This window comes from Rhincodon typus, chromosome 35, assembly GCF_021869965.1.
Source record: "Rhincodon typus isolate 14 chromosome 35, sRhiTyp1.1, whole genome shotgun sequence".
Lineage (NCBI taxonomy): Eukaryota > Metazoa > Chordata > Chondrichthyes > Orectolobiformes > Rhincodontidae > Rhincodon > Rhincodon typus.
The window spans coordinates 19,944,676-19,972,657 of NC_063366.1; the positions used below are offsets into that span (position 1 = coordinate 19,944,676).

Below are 27,982 nucleotides of genomic sequence, written 5' to 3' on the forward strand. Positions count from 1 at the left end.
CAGTAAAGGGGAATCAGGGATGGGCAGAAAAGTTAAGAAATACTTTGATCACAGTAGAAGACTAATAGCATTCCCAATTCACTAAAAATCGAATGGGAAAAAGAACAAAGGAAATGAATAAAATAATTATCACGAGAGAGAGAGAGAGAAAGGGTAGTAAATAGAGAGAGAAAAAGAAGAACGAGAGAGAGAAAGAAGAAAAACATAAAGAAAGAAGATAAAAAGAGAGGGGAATAAGAAAGAGAATGAGGGGAAAAGGAAAAGAGAGAGATAGTGACAGACAGAGAAAGAAGAAAAAGGGAGATTGAGTGAAAGAAGAAAAAGACAGAAAGAAGAAAAAGAGAGAAAGAAGAAAGACAGAGAAAAAGAAGTAAGAGAGACTAGAAGAAGAGAGAAAGAAATAAAAAAGAATTCGAGTGAAAGAAGAAAGAGAGAGAGAGAAAGAAGAAAGAGAGGGAGAGAAAGAAGAAAAAGTGAGAGTGAGAGAAAGAAGAACAAGAGAAAGAGAGAAGATAAAGTGAGAAAGAGGAAAAAGATAATGAGAAAGAAGGAGAGAGAGAGGAGAAAAAGTGGGAGAAAGCAGAAAGAGAGCGAGGTAAAGAGAAGAAAAATAGAGAGAGAGAAAGAAAAAAAATACAGTGAAAGAAGAAAAACATAAAGAAAGAAGATAATGAGAGAGAAAGTAGAAAGAGAGAGATAGGAAGAAGGAAAAGAGAGAGAAGGAGAGAAAGAAGAACGAGAGAGAAAGATGAAAAACAGAGAAAGAAGGAAGAAAAAGTGAGAGGAAGACAACAAAGAGAAGGTGGAAGGAGAAATGGGAAGAGAAAGAACAAAAAGAGACAGATGGAGAGGAAGAAGAAACAGAGAGAAATTGAAAGAAGAAAAAGAGAGGGAAAGAAGAACGGTAGAGAGATAAAGAGAGACAGAGAGAAAGGAAGAAAAAACAGAGAGAAAGAAGAAAGAGAGAGAGAGAACGAGAAGATAAATAGAGAGAGAAAAAGAAGAAAAAGAGAGAGAAAGAAGAAAAACATAAAGAAGATAAAGAGAGAGAGAGAAAGAAGAAAGAAAGTGAGGGGGAAAGGCAAAGAGAGAAAGAGACAGAGAGAGAAAGAAGAAAAAGGGAGATCGAGTAAAAGAAGAAAAAGAGAGAAAAAAAAAGGGTAGTCAGCATGGCTTTGTCAGAGGCACGGCATATCAAACAAATTTTGTTCAATTTTTCGAAGAGGTGACCATGTGTGTAGATGAAGGGTAGTGCATTTGATGTAGTTTATATGGATTTTAGTAAGGACTTTGACAAGATCCCACATGGGAGACTAATGCAGAAGGTAAAAGTACATGGGATCCAGGGTAACATGGCAAGTCAGAATAAAAATTAGCCTAGTGAAATGCGACAGAAAGTAATGGTAGAAGGCTGCTTGTGTGGTGGGAAACCAGTGTCGAGTGCTGTGCCACAAACGTCAATGCTTCGTACTTTATTGTTTGTGAAGTGCAGATTAGAATGTGGGGGGAAAGGTATCCAAGTTTGCAGATGACATGAAGATTGACCAGCTGATTGACAATGAGGAAGAAGATTTTGGGTTACAAGAAGACACAGATGGATTTGTCAGGTGGGGAGATCAGTGGCTGATGCAATTTAACCTTGATAGATGTGATGTGATGGACTTTGGAAGAAGGAATATGACAAGCGAGCACTCAATAAATGACAAAACACTAGAAAGCTGAGAGGAACTGAGGGACATTGGGGGCTTGTACACAGATCCTTTGAGGTGGCAGTACAGTTTAATAGATTAGTGCAGAATGCATTCCAGACACAACTTTGTCAGTCGAGGCATAGATTATAAAAACCGGAAAGCTATGTTGATGTTGCACATCTGTGGTTAGGCCACAGCTGGTGTACTGTGTGCAGTTCTGATCTGAGCACAATAGGAAGAACGTCATTGCAGTGCAGGTAGTGTGGAAGAGAATCACCAGAATGTTTTCTAGGATGGAGCATCTTAGCAACAAAAAGAGACTTGATTGCCTTGAGTTGTTTTTTTTAGAGCAGAGAAGATAAAGCAGGGACAGATAGAGGTGTATAAGATGATGAGATACTTGGACGGTGTGTATGGGAAATAGCTGTTCACGTTAGTAAAGGGTCAATAAAAAGGGGTACACTTTTAAAGCGAATGGCAAGAGATTTAGAGGGAACTTAAGACAAAATGAAATCACCCAAAGGGTGGCAGTGTTCTGAAATGCACATTCAGGGAGGGTAGTTGAGACAGTTAACCTCACAACCTTTTACATGTGCTTGGATGATGTTATGGACCAGAGCAAACCTCCTCAAAATATATCAAGGAGATAGCCTAGATTCTAACTTTAATCAATTTAAAGGCCAATATAGGCCCAATGTGCCTCTTATAATTCGGTTTGTTCATGACTAGGCTTTAAGCAAACAGAATGCAACAGAATTAAAATATGATCAAATATTAGCATAATTTTAATTCTATTGAATACTAAATCAAGTGTTCAATATAGCAGCTCCCCATAAACACACCTATGGCAATTACAAATTTAGTTAAGAAGAATTTCCTAATCAGCTATTTCCAGTCTAGGTGAAAATTACACCAAAATAAACTATCTAGCAGCAGAGAGAGAACTCAAAACTTCTTGCCATAGCAGAAAGAAGGCTGTGTCTCACCGGTTCAACTCTAAAAGCCTTAACTGAAAGCCATACTAAAATCCTGGGCCTGTGTGAGCCTGACTCCACCCAACCATGCTTCTTTAATCTTCCTAAAAATATGAATACTCAGCGAGCTGTTCGCCCCTGCTTCTGAAGAAAGAGAATCTTTAAGAGAAAGAGGACAGAACATTTCTTAAAAGGCACAAGCTGATCACAATAAGCACATGAAGTATCATAACATTCAAGACTATGGGCCCAGATCCGGAAAGTGGGTTTAGTGTCGATTTAATGCATTTTTGGTAGAAAAGACTCAACAAATCAGAAAGGCAATTATGTATTGAATTATGCAATGATTCTGTGCAATATAATGTGGGGAAATGTAAAATTAAGTTCTTTGACAGGCGGCATAGAGGAGCTGAATATTACTTAAATGGAGAATCACTGCCGAATACTACAGGACAAAGGTATTTGGGTGTCCATATTTATAAATCACGAACATTATAATCCATGTTCAGTGAGTAACAGGTAAATCACAAATGAAATGTAGGCCTTTCTTTTACAGGGAGTGAAATATTAAAGGAGGGAGGATTTGTTAAAGCTATACAAGGCATGACTTAGATCAAAAGTGGAAAACTGCAAACTGTTTTCAGAAAATATATATCGGTACTGGCAGTAGTCCAGCAAATATTTACTCGCTGGTACCTGATGTGGACAGATTGTATTAGGAGAAGTAGGTGAGTAGGTTGGGGCTGTGCTGATTGGAATGTTAAATGAATGACAGGCGAACTTATTGACACATATAAGGTTCTTGGTGGACTTGACAGGGTACTTGTGGAAAGTTTCATTCCTATTGTGAGAGAGTTGAGCATAAGAGAGTATAGTCTCAAAATGAGTCAGGCATTTAAACAGAAATGAGGAGAAATTTCTTCGCCTAGAAGGTATTGAATCTGTAGAATTCTTTACTGCTGAGTGCTGTTGGTTCCTTCAGATTATTCAACGCTCAAATGGGGACAATTTTAGTCAGCAAGGGAATAAATAGTTATGCGAAAAGGCAGGAAAGTAGATTTGAGGGCTAACAGATCAGTCATGATCGAACTCAATTGGGAAGCAGAATCAATGAGTTGAATGGCCTATTTCTGCATCTATGTCTTATGGTGCAGTGATACTGTGGATGGGATGGAAACCACTTTGATGAAATTTAAACATGAAGTTCTGGAAAATATCGGCAGAAACTTTTGCTGGAGTTTTACCTTTAAAAGTACTTTTAAGGTCAACATTTTAAGGAGTTTTGGAGAAAAAATGATGTTTGGATATGGGATTGTCATTTGCCACGTGAGTAAAGAAAACTGATTGGTGGTTACAAGATATGAAAGACTGAAGTACAGAACCAGAAGGGAAGGAAATATTAACAGGGTTAGATAACACGAAGAAGTTGGGCCATCAGATGTTAGTCAGAATATGGTTGAGGAAGTGAACATCCTGCAGTATAAGACAAACCCTGAGCAAAAATGAGAAATGACAAGAAAGATGCAAATTTAAGGCATGACAAGGTGGAATTGTAGAGGCGGTGTGGCACAGAGAACATGAGAAAAGGACAGAAAGTGCAGATGCAGCTGATTGGCCAGCCTCAATTTTACTGACAGAATGTCAAAAAGCTCCAAGCACTTGTTGATGCTGAGGATGGAGGATAGGTGGAGAGGACTCAACAAGATTAAATTAAAGACAGAAGTGGTGAAAAAAAAGTTCAGCAGGTTACACAGATTCTGTGTAGACAGCAAAACAGATTTAATGTATCAGGTGATGAAAAGGCAAATGTTACAAGATCCAATAGGTTTTGAATGAGCGCTGGAATGGATGAGGACAAAAGGAATGTCTGTGACAGGATGAAAGACAGGAAGGATAAAATTGCAGAACAGTTAGTTCTTCAACTTCAAAGAGAATGGAGATGGTGCAAAAAGAAAGAGACAGAGAAAAAAAATGTGCCTGGAGCTCATGTGATTCTGATTGAAAGAACAAAAAAAGACACCTGAAGCATGCAAACAAATGGACTCAAATTTAGATCAAGAGTTCACAGTCTGAAATTGTTGAACCCAACATTGAGTCAAGAAAGCTGAGAGAATACCTTGCTGAAACGTCAAATTAAAGGGAGATTAGGAGGATAATCAGTATTTGTAAAAGAAAAAAAGTCTGGAAAAATTAATAGAATTAAAGTCTGACAAATCACAGGCCCTGAAAATCTGCATCACAGAGTATTAAAGGAAATGGTCCTGGAAATGTTGAATGCATCTTCCAAAAATCTGTAGACTTTGGAGCATTTCCTACAGAATGGAGCATGGCAAATGTAACACCACTGCTTAAAGAAACAGGGAGAGTGAGAAAAAAAAACATAAATACAGACTAATTAGCCATACATCTGTTGTTGGGAAAAAGCCAAAGTCTATTATAAAAGACATCATAGCAGGTGATTTACAGAATTAGACCAAGTCAGTATGGGATTATGACAGACAACTCATGCCTAACTAATTTACTGGGATTTTTTAAAAGAGAATTTGACAAGTCAAAGTGATATGTGTGAATGAGGATATGGTATATTTCGATTTTAGGGAAGCTTTTGTTAAGAACTTACGTAAGAAGCTAGTAGTTAAAATTAAAGTAACTGTGATTAGGGATAATGTATTGACATGGACTGAGAATTGGTTAACAGGTCAGAAAAAGAGAAATAGAAAAAATAGTCTTTTTCCAGTCACTAGAACTGTACCACATGGATCTGTGCTTCAGCCCCACATATTCAGGATATATATATGTACATAAGTCATTTGGATGAAAGAGCCAAATATAATATTCCAAGTTTGCTGACAAATAAAATGAGGAGGGGTTGTCAGTTGTGTGCAGGATGCAATGAGTCTTTAGGGTGACCTTGATATTCTGTTGTATGGGCAGACTCATGACAGATACAGTATGACATGCATGGACATGAAGTTTTTTTAGTTGGTCTGAAAATCAGAAAGGCACAGTATTACTTATAAATTTGTTGCATAAAGGAATCTGGGTGCCCTTGTGCACTAACGAAAATAAATAGGCTAGTACAGCAAGTAATCAGGATTTTAAACAGTACACTGCTCCTCACTACACTCATCATTCTCCTTAACCTCAACTCCTTTTCTTTCTTTTCCCAATCCTCAACAACACTCTCTTTACCCCTAGCCTCTTCACCCCTCTCTTGCATTTTCCAAAGCCAGCTACCCCTTCTACTCATTTCCCATATCTCCCACTCACCCCAAATGCCTCCTCATCTTTTCACCTTCTGCTCACATCCATCATCGTAATCAACCTCTGGTTTTCATGCACCTCCCTATGTCTCAGGAATATTGAAGGATTATGGTCAGTACCTCTACAGGATAAATTGATGGGAGGGTCTAAGAAAATTTGGAAATTGTGAAGGATTTGACAGAGTAAATAAGGAGAGATTGTTTCCGTGGTAAAGGGATCACCAACCGAAGGGTAAAATGTAAGGTGGTTACATAAGAAGCAAAGTCAGGTTTATGTGGAGCTTCATATAGCCAGTTATGAAAACAGAGCCTCTTAGTGTGGTGAGGGAAGATATAACAGTAACTTTCAAAAATTAACTGCGTGAAAACTTCAATGTAAAGAATATTCGAGAATGGGATGCGGTGGAGACACAGCAGGAAGTGGTGCTGAATGAACTGGACGGGCACCAGTTGAATATTTCGATCAAGGCGCCTCTGTAGTCACAAAGGCCTGTGGATGATGTTGTGCTCCTTCTGATTTTAGGATCTTGTGTTGCTCCCACCTGAAACAGGTGGGTGTTCCCTTTGCCCATCTCAGGACCTGACCCAAGATGGTTTGGCTCATATATCAGAGTAAATTTTAGTCACGCTTCCAAGCATGTCATTTTATTTAATCTGTATGAAGGCTTCATTCAGATGAAGTTGGAATATATGGCAAACATATAGAAGGTATGGAGTAATATCAAATAAAGCAAAAGAAGTGTTGAGTTTATAATCCTTGGATTTAATTAAGAAGTCAATTCAGTTTTGACGAACACGGACCCTGGTTCCCTGATTATTTTTGATGAAGAATGACATTTCAAATGGATTAACGATCATACAAAATCACCAACATCACAAGAATTTATATTGTGGTGTAATAATGATGTTATACAGAAAGAATTCCTCGTACAGTGTGTTTCAATATCAGATTTAATAGCATAGATAATTACGTCATGATTTTCGGACAACTTCACTGATGTAGACAGTGATTGACAGATCAATAAACCAGAGACAAATTGTAACTCTAATTCTACTAACACTCTGGTGTACACTAAGGGAACTCGATTTATGTAGTTAGACATTATTTATTAATGACATTTGCCACCCGCACAGTCCACAAGTCACATTCTCTGGAGATAGTAAGAACTGCCGATGCTGGAGTCTGATATAACACAGTGTGCAGCTAGAGGAACACCTCAGGCCAGGCAGCATCAGAGGAACAGGAAAGCAGTCGTTTCGGGTCAAGGGTCACCACCGAAACGTCAGCTTTCGTGGTCCTATGATGCTGCCTGACCTGCTGTGTTCCTCCAACTCCACGCTGTGTTATCACATTCTCCAGAGATTGTCAAATCAGTCTTCATTACAGTCTTGCCCCATGTAGACGTTCAAGACAGTTTCCTCTTTCAACGTGACTTAAAACCTGCCATTAATTTGGAATGTATCACATACAAATAAAAGCTGCGCAGTAATACCCAGCAAAACAAAAATATGTGTTGAGTTTATGCTTCTTGGGTTTAATTCAGATGTCAATTCAGTTTTAAAGAACAAATCCCTTGGTTCTCTGAAAATTTTTTGTTGAAGAATCCCATTTCGAGAATGTTCTCTCCACCTGTGACTGAGACCTCCCCCCATCAGTTGGCAGGAGGTAGGGGGACGGGGTGAAATTATGGGATGGATCTGTCAATGCTCTTTAATCCCGCATATTGTCAGCGGACCCGAGTTTTTCTCGTCAACGTTTGGTCCCGTATAGAAGAAGGGAAAGATCTTCTCAGTGAAAGTGTCGGTGAAAGTGTGGAGATGGGACATGTCGTCCGCATTATAAAATGACACCAGTCCACCCTCATAGTCCAGGAAAACTCCGATCTTCTTGGGGTGTACACTAGGGGAGAGGTAGGTTCGTGAGGGGAACCCGGCGGCAAAATAACCACTTCCGGGACTGAGCCTCACAATCCAGTGACCGGTTTCCGGGCTTGGGTAGATTCCCCTTTTCCTCTCCACAGACTCCCGGGCCACTCCCAAAGCCCAACGCATCTTCTCCCCCACCTGAACCTCCCAGTAATGTCTCCCTGATGTGAATCCCTCTGATCCGAAGACACAGAACCAGGGATCAAACCTCTCCGGTGAGTCAGGGAGGGGCTGCGGTTTGTCTCCGAGACTCACACTGGTCCGGTCCTCAGACAGGACGAGCTGGGTATTCGCTGTGTTCAGATCCAGAGTCAGAGAGGCTGGAGCTGGGAGAGGAAACAAAACGAACACTGTTAGTGACAGAGAAAGGGAGGGTTGGTGAGTTAAAATAAGTCAATCTGTGATTTAGACAGGCGTGGGGTGTGTTGTGGGATTGGGGGAGGGGATAATATGGAAGAGGAGGGAATAATGGGGCACAGCCGGCTGAACAAGAGGGATTGAGTTATTGGTACGGGACAGTAAATTTGGTGGGGAAGTGATGAATTGTGGAGAGTGAAGAGGAAAGGAGTGGGACCTACGGAGGACAAGGCAGGGGAACGAAAGGATTAACAGAGAAGAAGGTTAACAAAGAAGGCGGGTGTATTTTGGGTGAAAGCAGGGGTGGGTAGAAAGGCAGGAAAGAGTGAAAAGGAGAATGGAGGGTACAGAGGACTTTGGGAGTTGGCAGTGTCATGGACAGGGTTATGAGAATGTGGAGGTCAGAGGGAGGGGAACAGAGTGGGAGGAAGACATTGTGAATAAAGGAGAAAGGAGGTGGCAGGAAGGAGACGAGATAAGAATGAAATGGAGGTGAGCTGGAGAAAGGGGAAGCAAGTGTTAGGAAGAGCAGGATTGACGTGGGGGAAAATGAGGGGTATTACAAGTGAAGGCGAATGGGATAGATAGGAGAGAGGGAAGACAAAGGTAAGTGTGACTGAAACGTACGGAGGGGATTAAGCGTAGAATGAGGGGCCAAAATTTAGAGGGGATTTGGAGGGAGTGGGGGACAGTGAGGTGTGATTAGTGTGGAGGGGTTCAGCAGCGTGCAGGGGAGAGGGACAGTGATGGATAGAATAATGGGGAACATGTTGGAAGATGGGAGTATGAAGGGGAGACAGCTGGAAAAAGGGAGAGAATGAAGAATGAGGCAGAGATTGAGAAATGAGACCCAGATGGGAAGCCAATCTGAAGGAAAGGGAGGGCAAGAGGTTAGAGGTGCTGCAGGATGAGTAGAGTCTGTTTGAGGCATAGGCTGAAGCGTTAGGAAATAGTTGATGGCCATCTGAGCTGGAAGGGAAGTGAAGAAGCAAGAGAAAGGGACAGCAGGAGATGTGATGGCTGGGAAGATGGGAGTGAGTGGGGAGAATGGTGGGCTGGGGAGAGCAAACAAAGAATGGAGAGTGGAGAGGGGTATTAGTGTTAGGGAAGGGAGATTGGAGAGTGTTAGTGACCTGAATGTGAGTAGGAGATGGAATGCTGGGGAAGGGATATTAGTGAATGAGTTGGAGGGGAGAGAGGTTAAAGGAAATATCGATAGCGTGGGAGGTAAGGGAGAGTGAGGATTTAGTGGATGGCAAGCAGGAAAGGGGTTGGTATAACGATTATGGAATATGGGGGAGGAGAGAGTGAGTTCAATGGAATTGTGAAGGAAAGGGTGAAGGCAAGGGCGGTAAGCACTTATCGTGTTTAAATGTGAGAGAGAGGGCGAAAGGAGAATGAGCTTCAAGTCATAGTGACTGGTCTGGGAAGCTTCGCTGGGATGGACAGTGAGCAGGAGTGAAGTGTGAATTGAGGGTCACTGATTGAATGGGGAGACTAAGTAAATTGAACTGTTCCATGGAAAGTAACGTGGGGGAATTGAGGGTGAGCAAGAGAGAGAATAATTACATGAGACAATGGTAGGAAGGGATTGTGAAGGGAGAATACGAATGGGGACAGAAACATATGAAATTTGACAATGAACTGAAAGGGATTCTAAATGCTGTGAAAAAAAAACGTTAGTTTGGTGAAGACAGATATAGGCCCTTTGAAATCTGAAACGGAGAATTGATAATTGAAAATATGGAGGTGGCAGAACAATGAATCAAATACTTTAGAATGTGTTTAGATGGGGATAAATACCAAAATAAATTCTAGGAAATACTCGGTAAGCAAGAGTGTATTAGGAAGGAGGTACTGAAGAAACATGACATGAGTTTTAAAAAATGTTTTGGTAAGATTAATAGGATGGAAAGCTGTCACACATGCACAATGGAATAACGAACAGAGATAAACCGTTTGGAATCTTCAGTCTGTTCCAACATTCAATAAGATTGTGGCTGATCCTAACATCCAAAGGAGAGAATACTTTAGTCTATTAAAAAAGACAGACCACTTGGAAATCTTTAACAGGATGAGCTAAAGTCAGCGTGGGTTTATGAAAAAGAATTCATGTCGAATCTAACTGAAGAAATCTACAATCGTTTGAGGCATAAGCTGACGATAAATTGGGAAGTATTACTTTAATGGATGAGGATGGAGAGGCAAAGGTGAGCCTTTAAAGACGGCGTGGATGAACAGTAACAATTGTTCATTCCTGTCTGCCGTAAAATTAAAACAGGAAAGGAGGGCCGACTAATAAGGGAAGTTAAGGATAGTATTAAAGCAAGGAAGTGGCATATGAAATTAGCAAAAAAGAAGCAACAGACCTGAAGATTGGGAGCAGTTTAGATTTCAACAAAAGAGGGCTCAAGAATTGAATAAGATTGGGGGGAGGTGGGAATAAAGTATGAGAGTAAGCTTGCAGAGAACTTACAAACTGATTGTCAAATTCTCTATCGGGATGTTAAGAGAAAAAGGTTAGTGAATGCAAATGTAGTTCCTCCAGAGTCAGAAACCAGGGAAGTTATAATGGGCAAAAAAAAAAGAGATGGCAGACCGATTAGATACAAACTTTGTTCCATCTTCACAAAGGAAGACACAAATAACATCCCAATAATGTTACGGAACAGAGGGTTTAGCGAAAAGAAGGAACTGTAGGAAATCCAACTTCATAGGAAACGGTATTGTGGAAAATAATTAAAGGCTATTATATCCCAGGGCTCAATAAGGAATTGGCCCTCAAAATAATAGATGAATTGTTCATCATCTTTCAAGATTGTATAAAATCTAGAATAGTTTCTATGTATTAGAGAGTAGTTAGTGTAACCCCACTATTTGAAAAAAAAAGTAAAGAGAAAACAGGGAATTAAAAATCGGCCTGACGTCAATCATGGAGAAAAGCCAGAGCTGATAATAAAAGATTTAATAACACAGCACTTGGGAAGCAAAGACAGGATTGAATAGACTCAGTAGGGAATTACAAATGGGAAGCTATGTTTGACAACTGGATATTCATGAGGTATAACTAGCAGAGTTAATGCTGTTTACTTAGATTTTCAGAACAATTTTGATAAGGCTCCACATAAGAGCTTAGTATGTAAAATTAAAGTGCATGTGTTTGGGTGTAGTGTACAGAGACAACTGTTTGATAGTTGGGAAAGAGAATGAGAACAAACCGTACATTTTCCGAAATGCAGTCAATGAATAGTTGGGTACTAACGGTATCCGTGCTTGGTATCCCCATTCACACTAAACACTAACGATTTAGACGTGGAAACCAAATGTATAATTAAATATAATTGCACAGGGCCTTGGTGAGACCTCATGTGGAGTATTGTAGACAGCTTTGGTCTCCTTATTTGAGAAAGGGTGTTCTTGCTATAGAGAAAATGTGGAGAAGGATTAACAGTCTGATTTCTGGGACGGCAAGACTGTACTATGAAGACAGAGTCAATCAGCGTACTGTTAAGTTCAAAAATGATATCAAACCAGACAGTTAGGGGGTAACTGTTAAGCCTTAATTGCACATCACAAAAGGTAATTGAGGTAAAGTGAAAGTATGTGAAAAACAGTCATGGCGAAAAAAACAGCCTATTTTGCCTCGGAGATAACTGGGTGACATTGATAGTAGGGACCATTTATATATAGTTTACACAGAGCCACAATGGAATGCACAATAGAATATCCGGAAAAGTACTCAAATGGTGATCCAGTGCTTAACCATAACAGTATTAACATCAGGAATTCTGTCCCACTCGTGGGATATTCCCCACCAGACTGGTTCTGCGAGACCAGAGCTATGGACCTTCTCCATCAGACCAGGGTTCAAAGAGATACAGTTTCTGTGTACCAGCCATCACTCAGGAATCCCCGACAAGCAGAAGGCTTTCCTGCTCCTCTGCTACTGCCTGCCCTGCTGCCTCCTCCAGCTCCACACTGTGTTATCAGCATCGGCAGTTCTTACTATCTCTTGTCTACCTATACCACCCTTTTCAAGGAACAATGTACCTGCACCCTAGGCGTCTCTGTTCGACAACACTCCCCAGAGTCCTTCCATTAACTGTATAAGTCTTATACATCTTTGTCTTGCCAAAATGCAAGCCTCGCACTTCACAGAATCATAGAATCCCCACAGTGTGGAAACAGGCCATTCGGTCCTACAAGTCCACATCGCCTCTCCAAAGAGCATCCGACCCAAACCCATTCCCCGGGTACTATGGACAATTTAGCATGGCCACTCAACCTCACCTGCGCATCTTTGGACTGAGGGCGGAAACCGGAGCACCCGGAGGAAACCCAGGCAGACACGGGGAGAATGTGCAAACTCAACACAGACAGTCGCCCAAGAGTCTAATTGAACCGGGTTCCTGAAATTGCATCTTCCATTCCTTGACTAACTGGCCAATTTGATTAAATCCTCTTGTGGTCTTAGATAACCTTCTTCACTGTTCACTATACCGCAAAGTTTGGTGGCACCCACAGTCAACAATTAGAATTCCTACAGTGTGGAAACAGGCCCTTCGGCCCAACAAGTCCACATCGAACCTCAGAGCATCCCACCCAGATCCATCACCTCCCTGAACACTACGGGCAATTTAGCATGGCCAATCCACCTAACCTGCACATCTTTGGACTGTGGGAGGAAACCAGAGCACCCGGAGAAAACCCATGCAGACACGGGGAGAATATGCAAACTCCACACAGACAGTTGCCTGAGGCTGGAATCGAACCCAGGTCCCTGGCGCTGTGAGGCAGCAGTGCTAACCACTGTGCCACCGTGTCGCCCGATACCAGTCTTACTAACCATGCTTCCTGTATTCTCATCGTTTATATGAATGACGATCAATAATGGACCCAGTACTGATGCTTGTGGCACACCACTGATCACAAACCTCTAGTATGAACAACAACCCTCTACCAGCACCCTTTGTCTCCTACATTCAAACCAATTTTGTATCCAATTGGCTAGCTCTCCTCGGATCCCATGTAAGCTAACCTTATTAAACAGTCAACCATTGGTACCTTGTCGAAGACCTTGCTAATGTCCATTTAGAATGCATTTACTGCTCTGCCTTCATCTATCTTCTTGAAAACTCAATCAAATTTGTGAGACATGATTTTTCACGCTCAAACCATGCAGACTGTCACTAATCAGTCCGCGTCTTTCCAAAAGTATGTACTTCCTGTCTATCAGAATTCCCTCCAACAACTTAGCCACCACTGACTTTAGGTTCACCGGTTTTTAGACCTCTGGCTTTTCCTGGCAGCCTTTCTTAAACAATGGCTCCATATTAGTCCAGTCTTCCAGCATCTTATCTCTAATTACTCAATTACCCCTAAAGTATTACACTTATATTGGATCTGATGCTAAGCATGGTTTTGAGATAGAAATAACAAAAATGTCATCTAAATATCTGTCCAAATGGAGACAGTCCTGTCTCATTGTAAATTTCAGTTTCTGTATTCCGCCTACATAAACAAAGAACTGCTCATGCCGGAGGCCTGAGGGAAAAAAAAGAACAGAATTTGCTGGTGAAACTCAGTATATCTGGCAGCAGCTGTGGAGTGAAAGCAGAATCAATGTTTCAAGTCTGTCGATATCATTCCAATGAAGCGCCAGTGGACTGTAAACGTTAGTCCTGCTTCCTACCCACAGAGGCTGTCAGACCTGCTGAGTTTCACAGGCAGTTTCTGCTCTTGTTTCTCTATTCCTTGTGTTAGACAGATTGTTTCACTGATTTAACACTCAGTGCTGAAGGCTTCAGCCATTTCCCCAAGTAAAGTATGAAAAGAGAGGGTCTTTCGGGATTAATAACAAATAATACGAGCATATAAAAATGTTGGTTTTAGTGCCAACACAACTGATTTATCCTCAGGTACATTAAAGCAAAATTTTACCTGGGTGAATGATGTTTATCATTTCTCTCCATGTTATGTACTGTAAAGGCCCAGTATACTTTCCAACAGATAGGACTAAATCCACATGTGAAAGTTGCTGATGTTCATCACTAATCCTGCAATTATTAAACAGATGGTATTACAAATTCCATTTTCTTTGAGTATTTCAGAAGTGATTTAAATGGTCGAGCTTTCAGCAGTTTTGCATTTCGGCCACTGTGGTTACAAATGGAATATTAATCTTCTTTGCACAATGGAGCAAAAATAATTTGATAATGTAAGGGTAACATTTGGAAACACCCAGGTGAAAAGAAAGGGTTTATAGCCTGATAACTGATTAGTCACTCCGACATCACACTCTGAGATGGTTAATTTTTCCCCCGTGAGCTTGCTGTATTATAAACAGAGCATATGGAACAAAGACAAAGACTGAAGGCATTTCCAATGTCTAATGTCCAAATGTACGTTACGATGGCTGCTCAACCCTCCGGGGATCTTACTCTTTTTCTTCTGTCATGTTGAACAACTCCGATTTCAGTTGCTTCCCATTGCTGTTTGATCTTCAGCTGCAGAGTTCGCTAGCTTTGGAATTCCCTTCCTGAGACTCTCCATCTCATTTCTGTTTTATTCCATAAGATTTTCTAAAATCCATATGAGTCAACTGTGATAATATCTCGGTTTATGTTTTGATTTCAAATGTTTCCGTGAAATGACCTGGGACCTCATATTACATTGAAGATGCTTATATCAATACGGGATGTTGTGTAGTGTTATAAACTGTGCAAGTATTACAAAAATGAGAACCACTATTCCATCTTAAACTCTGACTGTCTTGACTTGGTCAGGAGCCAGAGAGGGAAGGTGGCCATTCCCTGCAAACATCGGCCATGTGTCGCTCTGAGTGTCAGGAGGAGATCACAGTAACACAATTAGCCCAAATCAGATTAGTGATGACTTCCAGTCTGAGAACCAGGTTGCATTATTTACAGGCATTTTGTCGTTTATTATAGCGTCGTAGAACCATTATGTAAAATCTAATATTGTTTCAACACTGCAAACATCACCCTATTATGTAAAGTCATTCGTGTTTGACCCATAAATGGAGTTACTGTCGCCCGATAAACAAAACATCTTTAAAACGACGGTAATAACCAAGAAATAAATCCATAATAATTCATCGTTGAGTTATTGAGTAAACTGCGCAGAGTTTCAGTAAAGAGCATGTCCTACCTTCTTTTCCGAGAAGCTGATTCCTGAAAGAAATGAATTACAAATAGTGAGCATTAAGTAACAGACTTCAGGAGGAGACAGACAGGCTGCTGAAACAACCAGACACAACACGGGAGTGTAAAATGATGCATTTTGGAAGGAAGATTGAGAAGAGGGAGAATAAAGTGGAACTGAACATCAATTCCGCTCACAGACACAGTGACTCTCACTTCTTCAGACACGCCCACACAAACTCAACATGGGAGAGGGCAGGGGAATAGGGCTAAAAACCACATCAGCTAAAAGTTACATGAGTCTCTGGATTAATAGAGGCCAACACTCCCCATGTGACTTGATGCCAAGCTTGCAGAATTCCACTCGACTATCTGCTAGATAATGGCACTAGGAGGTAACTAGACTTGGTAACACGAAAATAATAACTAAGCAAGCATCAATAGGAACAAAAACAAAGTTGCTGGAAAAGCTTAGCAGATCTGGCAGCATCTGCTAAGGAAAAAACAGAGTTAACGTTTCGGGTCCGGTGGCCATTCCTCAGAATCAATAGGATAATTCATTCCCGAGAGGTAGCTGGTTTTACTAAGAATGTGCATTGCGGAAGAGATTAGTTCATTGAAAACAGCAGAACCGCGCAGAGAGTCAAAAGTTCAATTTAATTCATCTTCTATTTATGTCAGTTGGTCTTCTCTTCATTTAACAGTTAACATTATTTATTTTGGCTGCTTTGGAATCTTCCGAGAGATTGAATCACCTGCTATATAAATTCACATTTATATCATATGATAAACATCGGAAGAAGATGAGATACACAGATTTTTTTACTTCCAACCGTGTTCACAAAACATCGTTCGTTGTGCAGGTTGATAATGCGAGGGTATAACTTCAGGTTTTCCTAAGGTCGGTGAGTAGCAGGTTATTTATTCGTGAACTGCAGTTTTATACCTCACAGAATGGGTGATGGTTTGAGGAAAACTTTGGTGTCTTTACAATTAAACGTTTTAGTTTGGTGCCGAGCGGGATGAAGCTCCCGACATTACGGTTGTGTTACTTTAATCAATTTTCAATAAATGTTCTATTAACGTTTGTCATCATGAGTGAAGTTTCACTGAACTGACCCGGAATATATTTCCTCACCTGCAAAAATATCACTTCATCTTGTTGCTTCATCTGCTTCTGTATCTTTGAGAGTTTCACCTCAATATAATTTAAACTTTCCTGAATCTCCCGAAGATTGTTCTCCATTGTGTCTAGAACCCTCTCCTCTTCTTCCCTGAGATCTCGGAGTAAACGCTGCTCTTTCTCAGTGAGAATCTGGTGCATTTTAGTGAACTCGGATGTGATGTGGACCTGCAGACTGCTCGCCTGTTCCTAATAAATGAAATGTGAAACATCATTAATGCCCAGCGATAAAGGAAACAAAACTACTGAGATCCCAGCAAATAAGGACATGGAGAGCTCACCCTAACTTCAGAAATCTTCCGTTTCTGATTCAGTTCCTTTTTTAGAGCCGCAGATTTCTTCTCTGTGAGAGAATCTAAGGAAGATTTCAGCTGATTCTGAAATTTAAAAAAATAATTAGACAATTAAATTGTCAAATCGTGAAAATGTGATAAAACTTTCACTTTCACCCTTTACCTGGTAGATTTCAAACGCTTGTTGAATCGAGATGAAGCTGTGCTCTCTGTGTTCTCGCGAATCTTTACAATTCAGACATATCAATTTCTTGTCGGTTTCACAAAATAGTTTCAGATCTTTCTGATGTTTCTCACAGTAAGTTTTACTTTCCTCCTCTTTCGAATTAAGCTTTAATTTTTGAGCCTCCTCGGTCAGATTCGCCAAGGCCCGATTTATGCTGAGGGTTCTTTCTGGAAACTCCGCTCTACATTCCGGGCAGGAGTTTATCTCCTTGTTTTCCCAACTCTGGATGATACAGGTGCGGCAGAAGTTGTGCCCACAACCCAGCGTAACCGGATCGGTGAAGAAATCCAGACAAATTGGACAAATTGTCTGATCTATCAAACTCTGGAGCTGCCCCCCGGAAGCCATTTTCAATTCGGTATTTCCTGATTCTACCTGTTTTCACTGAAACTTGGCAACGAATTCACTGGACGTACTGAAGAACTGCCCTGACGTATGTAAAAAAAAACTAGTCAGACCAGTGTGCGTCACTCGCAGGCTTTACTACTTTAGCCTCTTCGACATTACGATGTTCCGCCGCTGGTGAACGCATTCTGTTCGTCGATTTCGCTACGAATATCACTGAAGTACTCAAAGAATGGTTACTATCAAGTGTTGTTTTTTCTGTCCTCTCGACCTTTTCGCAGAGAGAAAAAAATGAACTTTAAATATTGAAGATTAAACCAGGCAGAACACGGAGGAGCGCAGTGGAGATGGGCGAGGAAGGAGTTCTCCTTGAACTTTGGAGCAGACTGAACTTGGAGCTGATAACACACCCTGAGGCTGCAATCGTTGTGAAATCCGAACTCGTAAAATGAAATTGCTAAATGTTTGCAGTCCGTGAACATCAAACGCAAATGTCCGGGCGAAACCTTTTAAATGAGAGATACAGGAATTGCTATGGAGAAGAAGTGTTATTTTTGCATTTATGTAGTGCCGTTCAGAATGGAATGTCCCGTGGCGCTTTAAAGAACGTGTGACCATTTGTGAAATGTAGCCACTATTGTGATGCATCAGGCACCTAGAGCATAGTGACAAGAGCAGCTGGTTTAGGATGTTGGTATAGGGAGAAATGTAAGTCATTACAGACGGAAGATATTCTCATTGTCGGGTTAGGATAATGTCATGTTATCATTTACACGAAAGGTAGACAACACAACCGGTGACAGTTTAAAGACTAATCTGGAAAACGCCATATCTCACAGTACAATACCCCCTCTCAGTACCGCACGACAGGGTCCGTCAATATCATTGTCCAGGGCGCGATGTCTTGGCCTACCTCAAGAAGTTAGACCGCTCCCACTGAATCACAATTGACACAATTGACTGCTGCCACCTGCGGACAGAAGCGACGTTCTGCATGAAAAGATAACCATCAGAAAGCTCAAAAATGAAGAATGTCTTTGAATGTTCGCAAATGCAATGGGCTTAATGTCAACTTTTGTATACCATGCAACTTCTGTTGAGAGTGAGTTACCGTTTCAGATCAAGATCACTGCTTTTACTGAACTCTATTTCTAAAAGAAGTGGAATTTGAGAATAACTAAGTTCCACTGTAACGACGAAATATCGTGTCGAGTCCACTCGTGGTGAACTTTGTAAAATTTTGCTCCCCTTGACTATCAGAATAATCTTGCCTTAATGTGTACGCAAATAATTTCCACGACGCTAAGTTCTGATGAAAATTGCATTCAGGTGATAGGTTGAGTGGGCCTGGTATATCCTTAGAGTTTAGAGAAATGAAATGAGATCTCACTTAAACATTTAAGAACATAGAACATAGAGCAGTACAGCACAGTACAGACCCTTCGGCCCACGGTTTTTTGCCGACCTATTATCCTACCCTTAAGATCAAACAATCCTGCATACCCTAAATTTTACTATCATCCATGTGCCTCTGCAAGAGTCGCTTGAATATCCCTAATGTATCCGACTCTACTACCACCGCCGGCAGCGCATTTCATGCACCCACCACTCTCTGTGTAAAGAACCTCTGACGTCTCCGCTATACCTTCCTCCAATCACCTTTAAATTACCCCCCATTGTAATAGTCATTTCCGCGCTGGGAAAAACTTTCTGGCTTACCACGCTATCTATGCCTCTCATCAACTGTACACCTCTATCAAGTCACCTCTCATCCTTCTTCGCTCCAATGAGAAAAGCCCAAGCTCCTTCAAGTTTTCCTCATAAGACCTGCTCTTCATTCGAGGTAGCATCCTGGTAAATTTCCTCTGCACCCTGTCCAAAGCTTCCACATCCTTCCTCTAATGAGGGGACCAGAACTGAACACAATATTCCAAGTGTGGTATAACCAGTGTTTTAGAGAGCTACATCATAACCTCACGGCTCTTAAACTCATTCCCCTGCCAACGAAAGCCAACAAACCATACACCTTCTTAACAACCCTATCAACTTGGGTAGCAACTTTGACGGAACTAATGACGTGGAACCTAAGATCCCTCTGTTCGTCCACACTGCCAAGAATCCTGCCATTAACCCTGTATTCTGCATTCAAATTCGACCTTCCAAAATGAAAACTTTCCGAGTTTAATTCCATTTGCCACTTCTTTGCCCAGCTCTGCATCCTGTCAGTGTCCCATTGCAACCTAAAACAGCCCTTCACACTATCCACAACTCCACCAACCATTGTGTCATCGGCGAACTTACTAACCCACCCTTCCACTTCCTCATCCAAGTCATTTATAAAGATCACAAAGAGCAGAGGTCCCAGACAGCCCCTTGTGGAACACCACTGGTCACCGATCTCAAAGCTGAATACTTTCCATCTACTACTACCCTCTGTCTTCTAATGGACAGCCAATTCTACATCCAAACAGCCAAATTTCCGTGAATCGCATGCCTCCGCACTTTCTGAATGAGCCTACCATGGGGAACCTTATCAAATGCTTTGTTAAAATGCATATACTCACATCCACTGCTCGACTTTCATCAGTGTGTTTTGTCACATCCTCAGAGAATTCAATAAGGATTGTGAGGAATGATCTGCTCCTCACAAAGCCGTGCTGAATATTTCTAATCAAACTATGCTTTTCCAAATAATCATAAATGCTATCTCTCAGAATCCTCTACAATAATTTGCCCACCACAGAAGTAAGACTGACTGGTTTGTAATTCCCAGGATTATCCATAGTCCCGTTCTTGAACAATAGAATAATATTTGCCACCCTCCAATCATCTAGTACTAATCCAGTGGACAGTGAGGTCGCAAAGATCATCACCAAAGGGGCAGCAATTTCTTCTCTCGCTTCCTGGAGAAACCATGGGTATACCCTGTCTGGCCCAGCGGGCTTATCTATCCTCATATTTTTTCAAAGTTTCTGGCACATCCTCCTTCCTAACATCAACCTGTTCGAGCATATCAGCCTGTTTCACGCTGTCCTCACAAACGTCAAGATCCCTCTCACTGGTGAATACTACACTGGTTTTGTTTCATCTCGCTTTTTCTTCAGAATATCCTGCAACTACCTCTTTCATAATGAGTTCGTGCATTTTCCTAACAACAGATGTTAGACTAATTGGCTTATACATTTCTGCATTTTGTCTCCCTCCTTTCTTTGATAGTTGTTTCATCTGTGGTCTTCCAAACCATTTCGAATTTACACAGAGCCTTTGGAATTTTGGAAGATGACAACTTTCCAGCCATTTCTTTTAAGACCCTAAGATACAGAACATTGTATCCTAGGGCCATTAGTTTTCATAGTAAATTTTCTGTAGTGATTACGAGTATCTTGAGTGGGGAGATGGTGGATCAACGTAATATCACTGGGCCAGACACCCAGCTAATGTACTCAGGGCATAGGTTCAAATCCCATCATGGCAGCTAATGCAATTTGAATTCAATTAAGGCCATTCTTTCCTGCTCTGACCTACATGTGATTCTAGATTCACGGCAATGTAGTTGATTCTTAACTACCCTCTGGGAAATTAGGGATGGTCGATAAATTTTGTGCCCAACCAATGATTCCCACATTCCAGAAAAGAATAAGTGAAAAAAGAAGTTCCTCACTCACCATGTGCAATTTGTTGTTGATAGAGGACTTCTTCCCCGCGTGCGCACATGACACCATTACTCCTGAGGTGCCTCTTGAGGTATTCCCAACTTTCTTGATCTCTGGAGTAGTAGGAACTGAAACTTAAAATGCTTAAGGAGCTTTGCAGATACTGAGAGGTTGTTTCCTCTGACTGGAGTGTTTCTGATTATGTCCCATTGCGAGTATGGTGAAAAAATTTCGTAAGTTATATCTGAATGTGAAAGAGAGGGGAATAAATCATGAGGAACATCGGAGAAAATTGAAACTAGTTCTGATGTCTATGGTTCCACTGTCTTCGCCGTACTAAGGCAAACCTTCCCTATTAAAAATATTGCCAGCTTCATTCTGTCACTAAAATATATCTCAAATCATTTAACGAACTTAGACAGCTTGAGCAGCCATAGATTGGGTCCTGTATTGAAAAGTCCTTTGCCCCAGGAGTTTTCAAACAAGTAAAATTATCTCGGCTGTCCTAGTTAAACTGAATTATTTTTGTATTCCATACTTAATACTTTCTGCTAGCACGAGTGTTAAAACAGTAACTAGTCATCTACAAATATAAATAGTTCTCCAGCGTACGAAGAACAAAGGAAACATCATAAGAATCACTGAGGTCACAATATTCAATTGGACAGATGTCCAAGTTTTATTCCCTCTTCGCTGCCCTATTATCAATACAGTTTCGAGAAAAAATAGAATGTTTAGTTTTAAAAGGAACGACAACTGAACTGAACTGATCTTGTGTTGCTTCCCATCTGAAACAAACGGTTGTTCCCTATATCCGTCTCAGAAAATGACCCAAGACGATTTGGAGTGATGTATGAAATTTTTGGATTTTTCCCCGCAGCCATCGCCCCAGTTAATCTGTCCGGAGGCTCCGAAAGTCAATCAGATGAATTCGGAATTTACGGTATACAAATAGGAGGTGGTGGTTTAATATCAAATAAAACAAAAATGTGTTGCGTTTACCATTCTTGGATTTAATTAAAATGCTATTTTTGTTGAAGAATCATATTGAAAATTGATGAATAGTCATTTAGTACCATCAATACGTTAAGAGCTTATACTGTTGTACAATAGCTATAAATAAAAAGAATTGCGTATACATTGTGGTTTAATAATAATTTTCAGGAAACAGAGAAAAGCACTGTAATTTAAGGACAGCTTCACTGATGTAGACAGAGATACACAAACCAATATACCAGGCATAAATCGTAACGTTGACTGCATTAACCTGGCTTCGCTCTCCGCATGTGACTGCAACCGACCCCCATCAATTTACAGCTGGTAGCAACGAGTCGAAATGGGGTGAAATTCTGAGATGAGTCTGTCAGTGCCCTTTAATCCTGCAGATCGTCTGCGACACGGAGTTTATACGATCAACTTTCAATCCTGAATATAAGAAAGCAAAAATCTTCTCAGTGAAAGTGTGTAGATGGGACATGTTGTCCGCGTTGTAAAATGACACCTGTCCACGCTCACAGTCCACGAAAATGCCGATCTTCCGGGAAATCACACACGGGAAGAGGCGGATCCGTGAGGATATGGTGGCGGCAAAGTAACCTCTTTCGAGAAACAGCCCCAAAATTCAGAATCCGGTCTTTTCCTTCCTCTCTACAGACTCTCGAAGCACTCCCTCTTCTCTCTTCTCCTCCACCTTCCAGTTATATCTCCCTGATGTGAATCCCTCTGATGCCAGGAAATACCAGGGATCAACCCTCTCGGGGAAGCCAGGGAGCCGCAGAACTTCAAGTCCGGTCCTCAGGCAGGGTGAGCCGCGGATTCACGGTGTTGAGATCGACAGTCAGAGAGGCTGGAGCGGGGGAAGAAAAAACAAAAATAACACAGTCGATGATAAAGCAAGACACAGGGGAGATCGTGGAGTTTACAAAAAAAAAACCGCGGTCCGTGATTTAGAGGGGGAAATTAAGTGTAGTGAGAATGTTAAGGGATAATAGGGATGGTGAGGGAATGGTGAGGCATGGGAAAGCGCGGCAGATGGAGGGAAGGACATGGAGATGGAAGTGAGTGCTGCAGATTTGACAGTAAAGAAGAATGGGAAGGTGGTGGTGAAATGATTCAAAGAGGGAACAGGAGTGGAATGATGTAATGGGAGAACAAGGCGAGGGAAAGGATGGGTTAAAATAGAAGAGGGGTAAGGAAAGGATAGATGTAAGTCGACGGAGAGTGGGAGTGGTTGGAAGGGCAAGGGAGAGTGAAGAGCAGGTAAGAGGGTACAGAGGACGGTGGGAGTGGAGAGTGCCATCAAGTGGAGTATGAGAATGTGAAAGTGAAAGGGAGGGGAAGAGGCAAAGAGGAAAGGAAGTGATGGGAAGGAGCGGAGGTAAGCCTGAGGTAGACCAGTGAACGGGAGAAAGGGGAAGCAAGTGTGGGGGGGTGGGGGCAGGAACAAAGTGGAGTGAGAGTGAGGGACGTTACACAGTGAAGGAGAGCATGAGCCGTAAGAGATGGATAGAGGAAAGGGAAGGCATTGGAACGTGTGGTCGACGTGCAAGTGCAGTGGGGATGGAAGTGGAGGGGCGAAGGGCACTGGGGATAGGGGAAGAGTTAGGAGGAGGGTAATTTGGAGGAGTTTAGAAGAGAGCAGGGGCAGGGCGACGGGATACTGATGTAGAGGGGTTTAGGACCAAGCAGTGGGAGTGGGGGATTTCTGGGTTTGGGGTTAGCAGCGAGCCGGGGAGAGGGACAGTGAGGGAGAATAATTGGGAGAGAGTTAGGATATGGGAGTGTGTGTGCGTGAGAGAGAGAGAGAGAGAGAGATTAGTATAAGAACGGAGCAAGGGGAGATTGAGACAGGCCGTGGAGCGGGGATGGGTAGTGGTGAGAGGGAACACAAACTCGGGGAAAAGCAGTCCACAAGGGGCAGAATGAATGACCTGCAATGGGAGGCAAAGGGCGAGAGTAAAGGAAGTTTAAGGAAAGAGAGACGGGATGTGAAGACGAGCTGAAGGAGAGGGTGCAGGCAAAGGATTGGAGAGGCTGTAGGGCACAGAGTCTGCTTGAGATACAGAGTGGAGTGGGCGGGAAGAGCGAGGTGGTGAACAACTGAGGCGGGAACGAGAGGGAGGGATGGACACAGGATGATGCCGGGGTGGGGGAGGGGGTGGAGGACTTTTATAACTGGTGAAATCCATGTTTAGGCCACCAGGCTGTCGGGTCCCGAGGCGGAATATGAGGTGCTGCTCCTCCAGTTTGTGGGTGGCTTCATTGACACTGGAGAAGGCCCAGAGTAGACATGTGACCCAGGCAGTGGGAGGGGGAGTTAAAATGGTTCGCTACCAGAAGGTGTTTTTTGTCGTGTACAGAGCGCAGGTGCTCTACAAAACAGTCTCTGAGTCTCCGCTTGGTCTCACCGATGTAAAGGAGGCCACATCAGGAAGAACGGATGGAATAGACCACGTTGACTGATGTGTATGTGAACCTCTGCTTGATGTGGAAGGTTTGTTTTGTGTCTTGAATGTATGTGAGGGGGGAGGTGTAGGGGCAGGTGTAGCATTTCCTGCGGTTGCAGGGAAAGGTGTTGGTGGTGGTGGGGTTAGTGGGGAGTGTGGAGAAGACGTGGAGTCGCAGAGAGTGCGGTCCCTGCAAAAGACAGTCAGGGTCGGGAGGGAAATATCTCTTTGGTTGTGGGGTTGGATTGTAGGTGGTGGAAGTGGCGGAGAATGATGCTTTGGATGTGGAAGTTGGTGGGGTGATATGTGAGGACAAGGGGGATTCTATCTTTATTTTTGTTGACGGGAGGGGATGTGAGAGCAGAAAAGCGGGAAACACAAGAGATGCATTTGAGAGCATTTTCGATCACCGGAGGGGGGATGTTACGGTCCTTGAAATAGGAGGACTTCTGGGATGTGCGGGAGTGGAACACCCCATCTTGGAAGCAGACGCAGCGGAGGCGGAAGAATTGGCTGTATGAGATCGCATTCTTTCAGGAAGGTGGGTGAGAGGAGGTGTAGTACAGATAGCTGTGGGAGTTGGTGGGCTTGAAATAGATGTCAGTTTTGAGGCCGTCACCAGAGATCAGACAGAGAGGTTCAGGAAGGAGACGGAGGTATTGGAGATGGTCCGGGTGAATTTGAGGCTGGGGTGAAAGGTGCTAGTAAAGTTGATGAACTGTTCAAGCTCCTCGTGGGAGCATGAGGCAGTGCCGATACAGTCATCAATGTAATGGAGGAAGAAGTGGGGGATAGTGCTAATATAGCAGCAGAAGAGGACTGTTTCACGTGTCCAACGAAGAGGCAGGCATAGCTTGGGCCTATGCCTCTGATGCTGCCTGGCCTGCTGTGTTCTTCCAGCTCCACAGTGTGTTTTCTCTGATTCCAGCATCTGCAGTTCTTGCTATCTCTTAGCATAGATTTAATGTATTTTTGGCAGAAATGACTCGACAAATCAAAAAAAACCTATTATGTACTGCATTATTCAATGATTCTGTGCAATATAATGTGGGCAAATGCAAAGTTAAGCGCTTTGACAGGCGGCATAGAGGAGCTGAATATTACTTAAATGGGGAAAGACTGCAGAGTACTGCAGGACAAACGGATTTGGGTGTTCCCATCCATAAGTCATGAACATTATAATCCATGTTCAGTGGGTAATAGGTAAGTCAAAAATAAAATGTAGGCCTTTTTTTTACAGGAAGCAAAATATTAAAGTAGGGAGGATTTGCTAAAACTCTGCAAGGCACTAGTCAGATCTTAAGTGGAAAATTGCGAACAGTTTTCGGAAAATATATATCGATATTAGCAGTAGTCCAGTGAATATTTACTTGCTGATACCTTACTGGGATGGATAGATTGTATTATGAGAAGCAGGTGAGTAGGTTGAGGCTTTGCTGATTGGAATGCAAATGAATGACAGACGACCTTATTGATACATATTAGATTCTTGGTGGACTTGACAGGGTCGATGTGGAAAGTTTCAGTCCCAATGTGAGAGAGTTGAGCATAAGAGAGTTACTCTGAAAATGAGTCAGGCATTTAAACAGAGATTAGGAGAAATTTCTTCTCCTAGAAGGCATTGAATCTATCGAACTCTTTGCTGATGAGTACTGTTGAAGCTGGTTCCTTTAGATTATTCGACGCTGAAATGGGTAGATTTTAATCAGCAATGGAATCAGTAGTTAGGGGGAAAGGCAGGAAAGTAGATTTGAATGCTATCAGATCATCCATAATCAAATTCAATTGGGAAGCAGACTCAGTTGGTTGAATGGTCTATTTCTGCATCTACGTCTTTTGGTGCGTTGAGACTGTCGATGATATGGAAATCATTTTGGTGAGATTCAAACATGAGTTCTGGAAAATATAGGTGGAAACTTTTGCTGTAGTTTTACTTTTAAAAGTACTTTTAAAGCCAAAATTTTAAGGAGTTTTGGAGAAAAATGATATTTGGATATAAGATTGTCATTTGCCATGAGTATGGATAAAGGGAACTGATTGGTGGTTACAATGAATAAAGACTGAAGCACAGAACCAGAAGGGAAGGAACTATTAATAGGATTAGATAACATAAAGAAGTTGGGCCGTCAGAAGTTAGTCAGAATATGGTTGATGAAGAGAACATCATGCAGGATGAGACAAGACCTGAGCAAAAATGAGAAATGACAAGAAAGATGCAAATTTAAGGCATGACAAGTTGGAATTGTAGAGGCGATGCAGCCAAGAGAACTCGAGGAAAGGACAGAAAGTGCAGATGTGGCTGATTGGACAGCTTCACTTTTATTGACAGAAGGTCAATAACCTCCAAACACTTGTTGATGCTGAGGATGGAGGATCGATGGAGAGTACTCAACAAGATTTAAATTAAAGTCTGAAGTGGCAGAAAAAGTGCTTAGCAGCTTACACAGGTTCTGTGTAGAAAACAAAACAGATTTAATGTATTAGATGTGTGACTTTTCATCAGAAAAGGCAAATGTTACAAGAACCAACGGTCTTGAGTTAACACCGGAGTCGATGAGGACAAATGCAATGTCTGTGACAGGGTGAAAGACAGGAGAGATAAAATTGCAGAACAGTTAGTTCTTCAACTTCAAAGAGAATGGAGATGATGCAAAAAGAAAGAGAGAGAGAAAAAAACGATATGCCTGGAGCTCGTGTGATTCTGGCTGAAAGAACAAAAAATCTGAAACGTGCAAACAAATTGACTCATAATTAGATCAAGAGTTCACAGTCTGAAATTGCTGAACCCAACACTGAGTCAAGAAAGCTGAGAGAATACCTTGCTGAAACGTCAAATTAAAGGGAGATTAGGAGGATAATCAGTATTTGTAAAAGAGAAAGGTTTGGAGAAATTAATAGAGTTAAAGTCTGACAAGTCACATGCCCTGAAAATCTGCATCACAGATTGTTAAAGGAAGTGGCCCTGGAAATGTTGAATGCATCTTCCAAAAATCTGTAGACTTTGGAGCATTTCCCACAGAATAGAGCATGGCAAATGTAACACCAGTGCTTGAAGAAACAGGGAGAGAGAGAAAAAGAAAACATAAATACACACTAGAGATAACAAGGTGTAGAGCTGGATGGACACAGCAAGCCAAGCAGCATCAGAGGAGCAGGAAGGCTCACGTTTCGGGCCTAGGCCCTTCTTCAGAAATGGTAGGCATCCTTAGAAGAGGCTTTGCAGTGGGGGTAAAATTGTTCCAGAGACAGTAGGAACTGCAGATGCTGGAGAATCTGAGATAACAAGGTGTAGAGACAACAAGGTGCAGGGCTGGATGAACACAGCAGGCCAAGCAGCATCATAGGCGCAGAAAGGCTGATGTTTCAGAAATAGGCCCGAAACGCCAGCCTTCCTGCTCCTCTGATGCTGCAGGCCAGGCCCGAAACATCAGCCTTCCTGCTCCTCTGATGCTGCTTGGCCTG

At 42.0% G+C, this 27,982-nt stretch overlaps 1 protein-coding gene across 1 annotated transcript in view; it reads right to left on the reverse strand.

Annotated features, from left to right (window-relative positions):
- Window positions 1-6,861: 6,861 nt before the first annotated feature.
- Window positions 6,862-27,982, reverse strand: part of LOC109920963 (zinc-binding protein A33-like) — a 34,062-nt gene continuing 12,941 nt past the window's right edge. The window contains exons 8-14 of the mRNA XM_048616665.1: window positions 17,561-17,692; window positions 17,014-17,451; window positions 16,839-16,934; window positions 16,513-16,746; window positions 15,382-15,404; window positions 14,152-14,267; window positions 6,862-8,180 (exon numbers count right to left, since the gene is read on the reverse strand). Of these exons, the coding sequence (XP_048472622.1) occupies window positions 7,630-8,180; window positions 14,152-14,267; window positions 15,382-15,404; window positions 16,513-16,746; window positions 16,839-16,934; window positions 17,014-17,451; window positions 17,561-17,692 (1,590 nt within the window). The 3' untranslated portion in view covers window positions 6,862-7,629. The remainder of the gene's footprint in view (window positions 8,181-14,151; window positions 14,268-15,381; window positions 15,405-16,512; window positions 16,747-16,838; window positions 16,935-17,013; window positions 17,452-17,560; window positions 17,693-27,982) is intronic.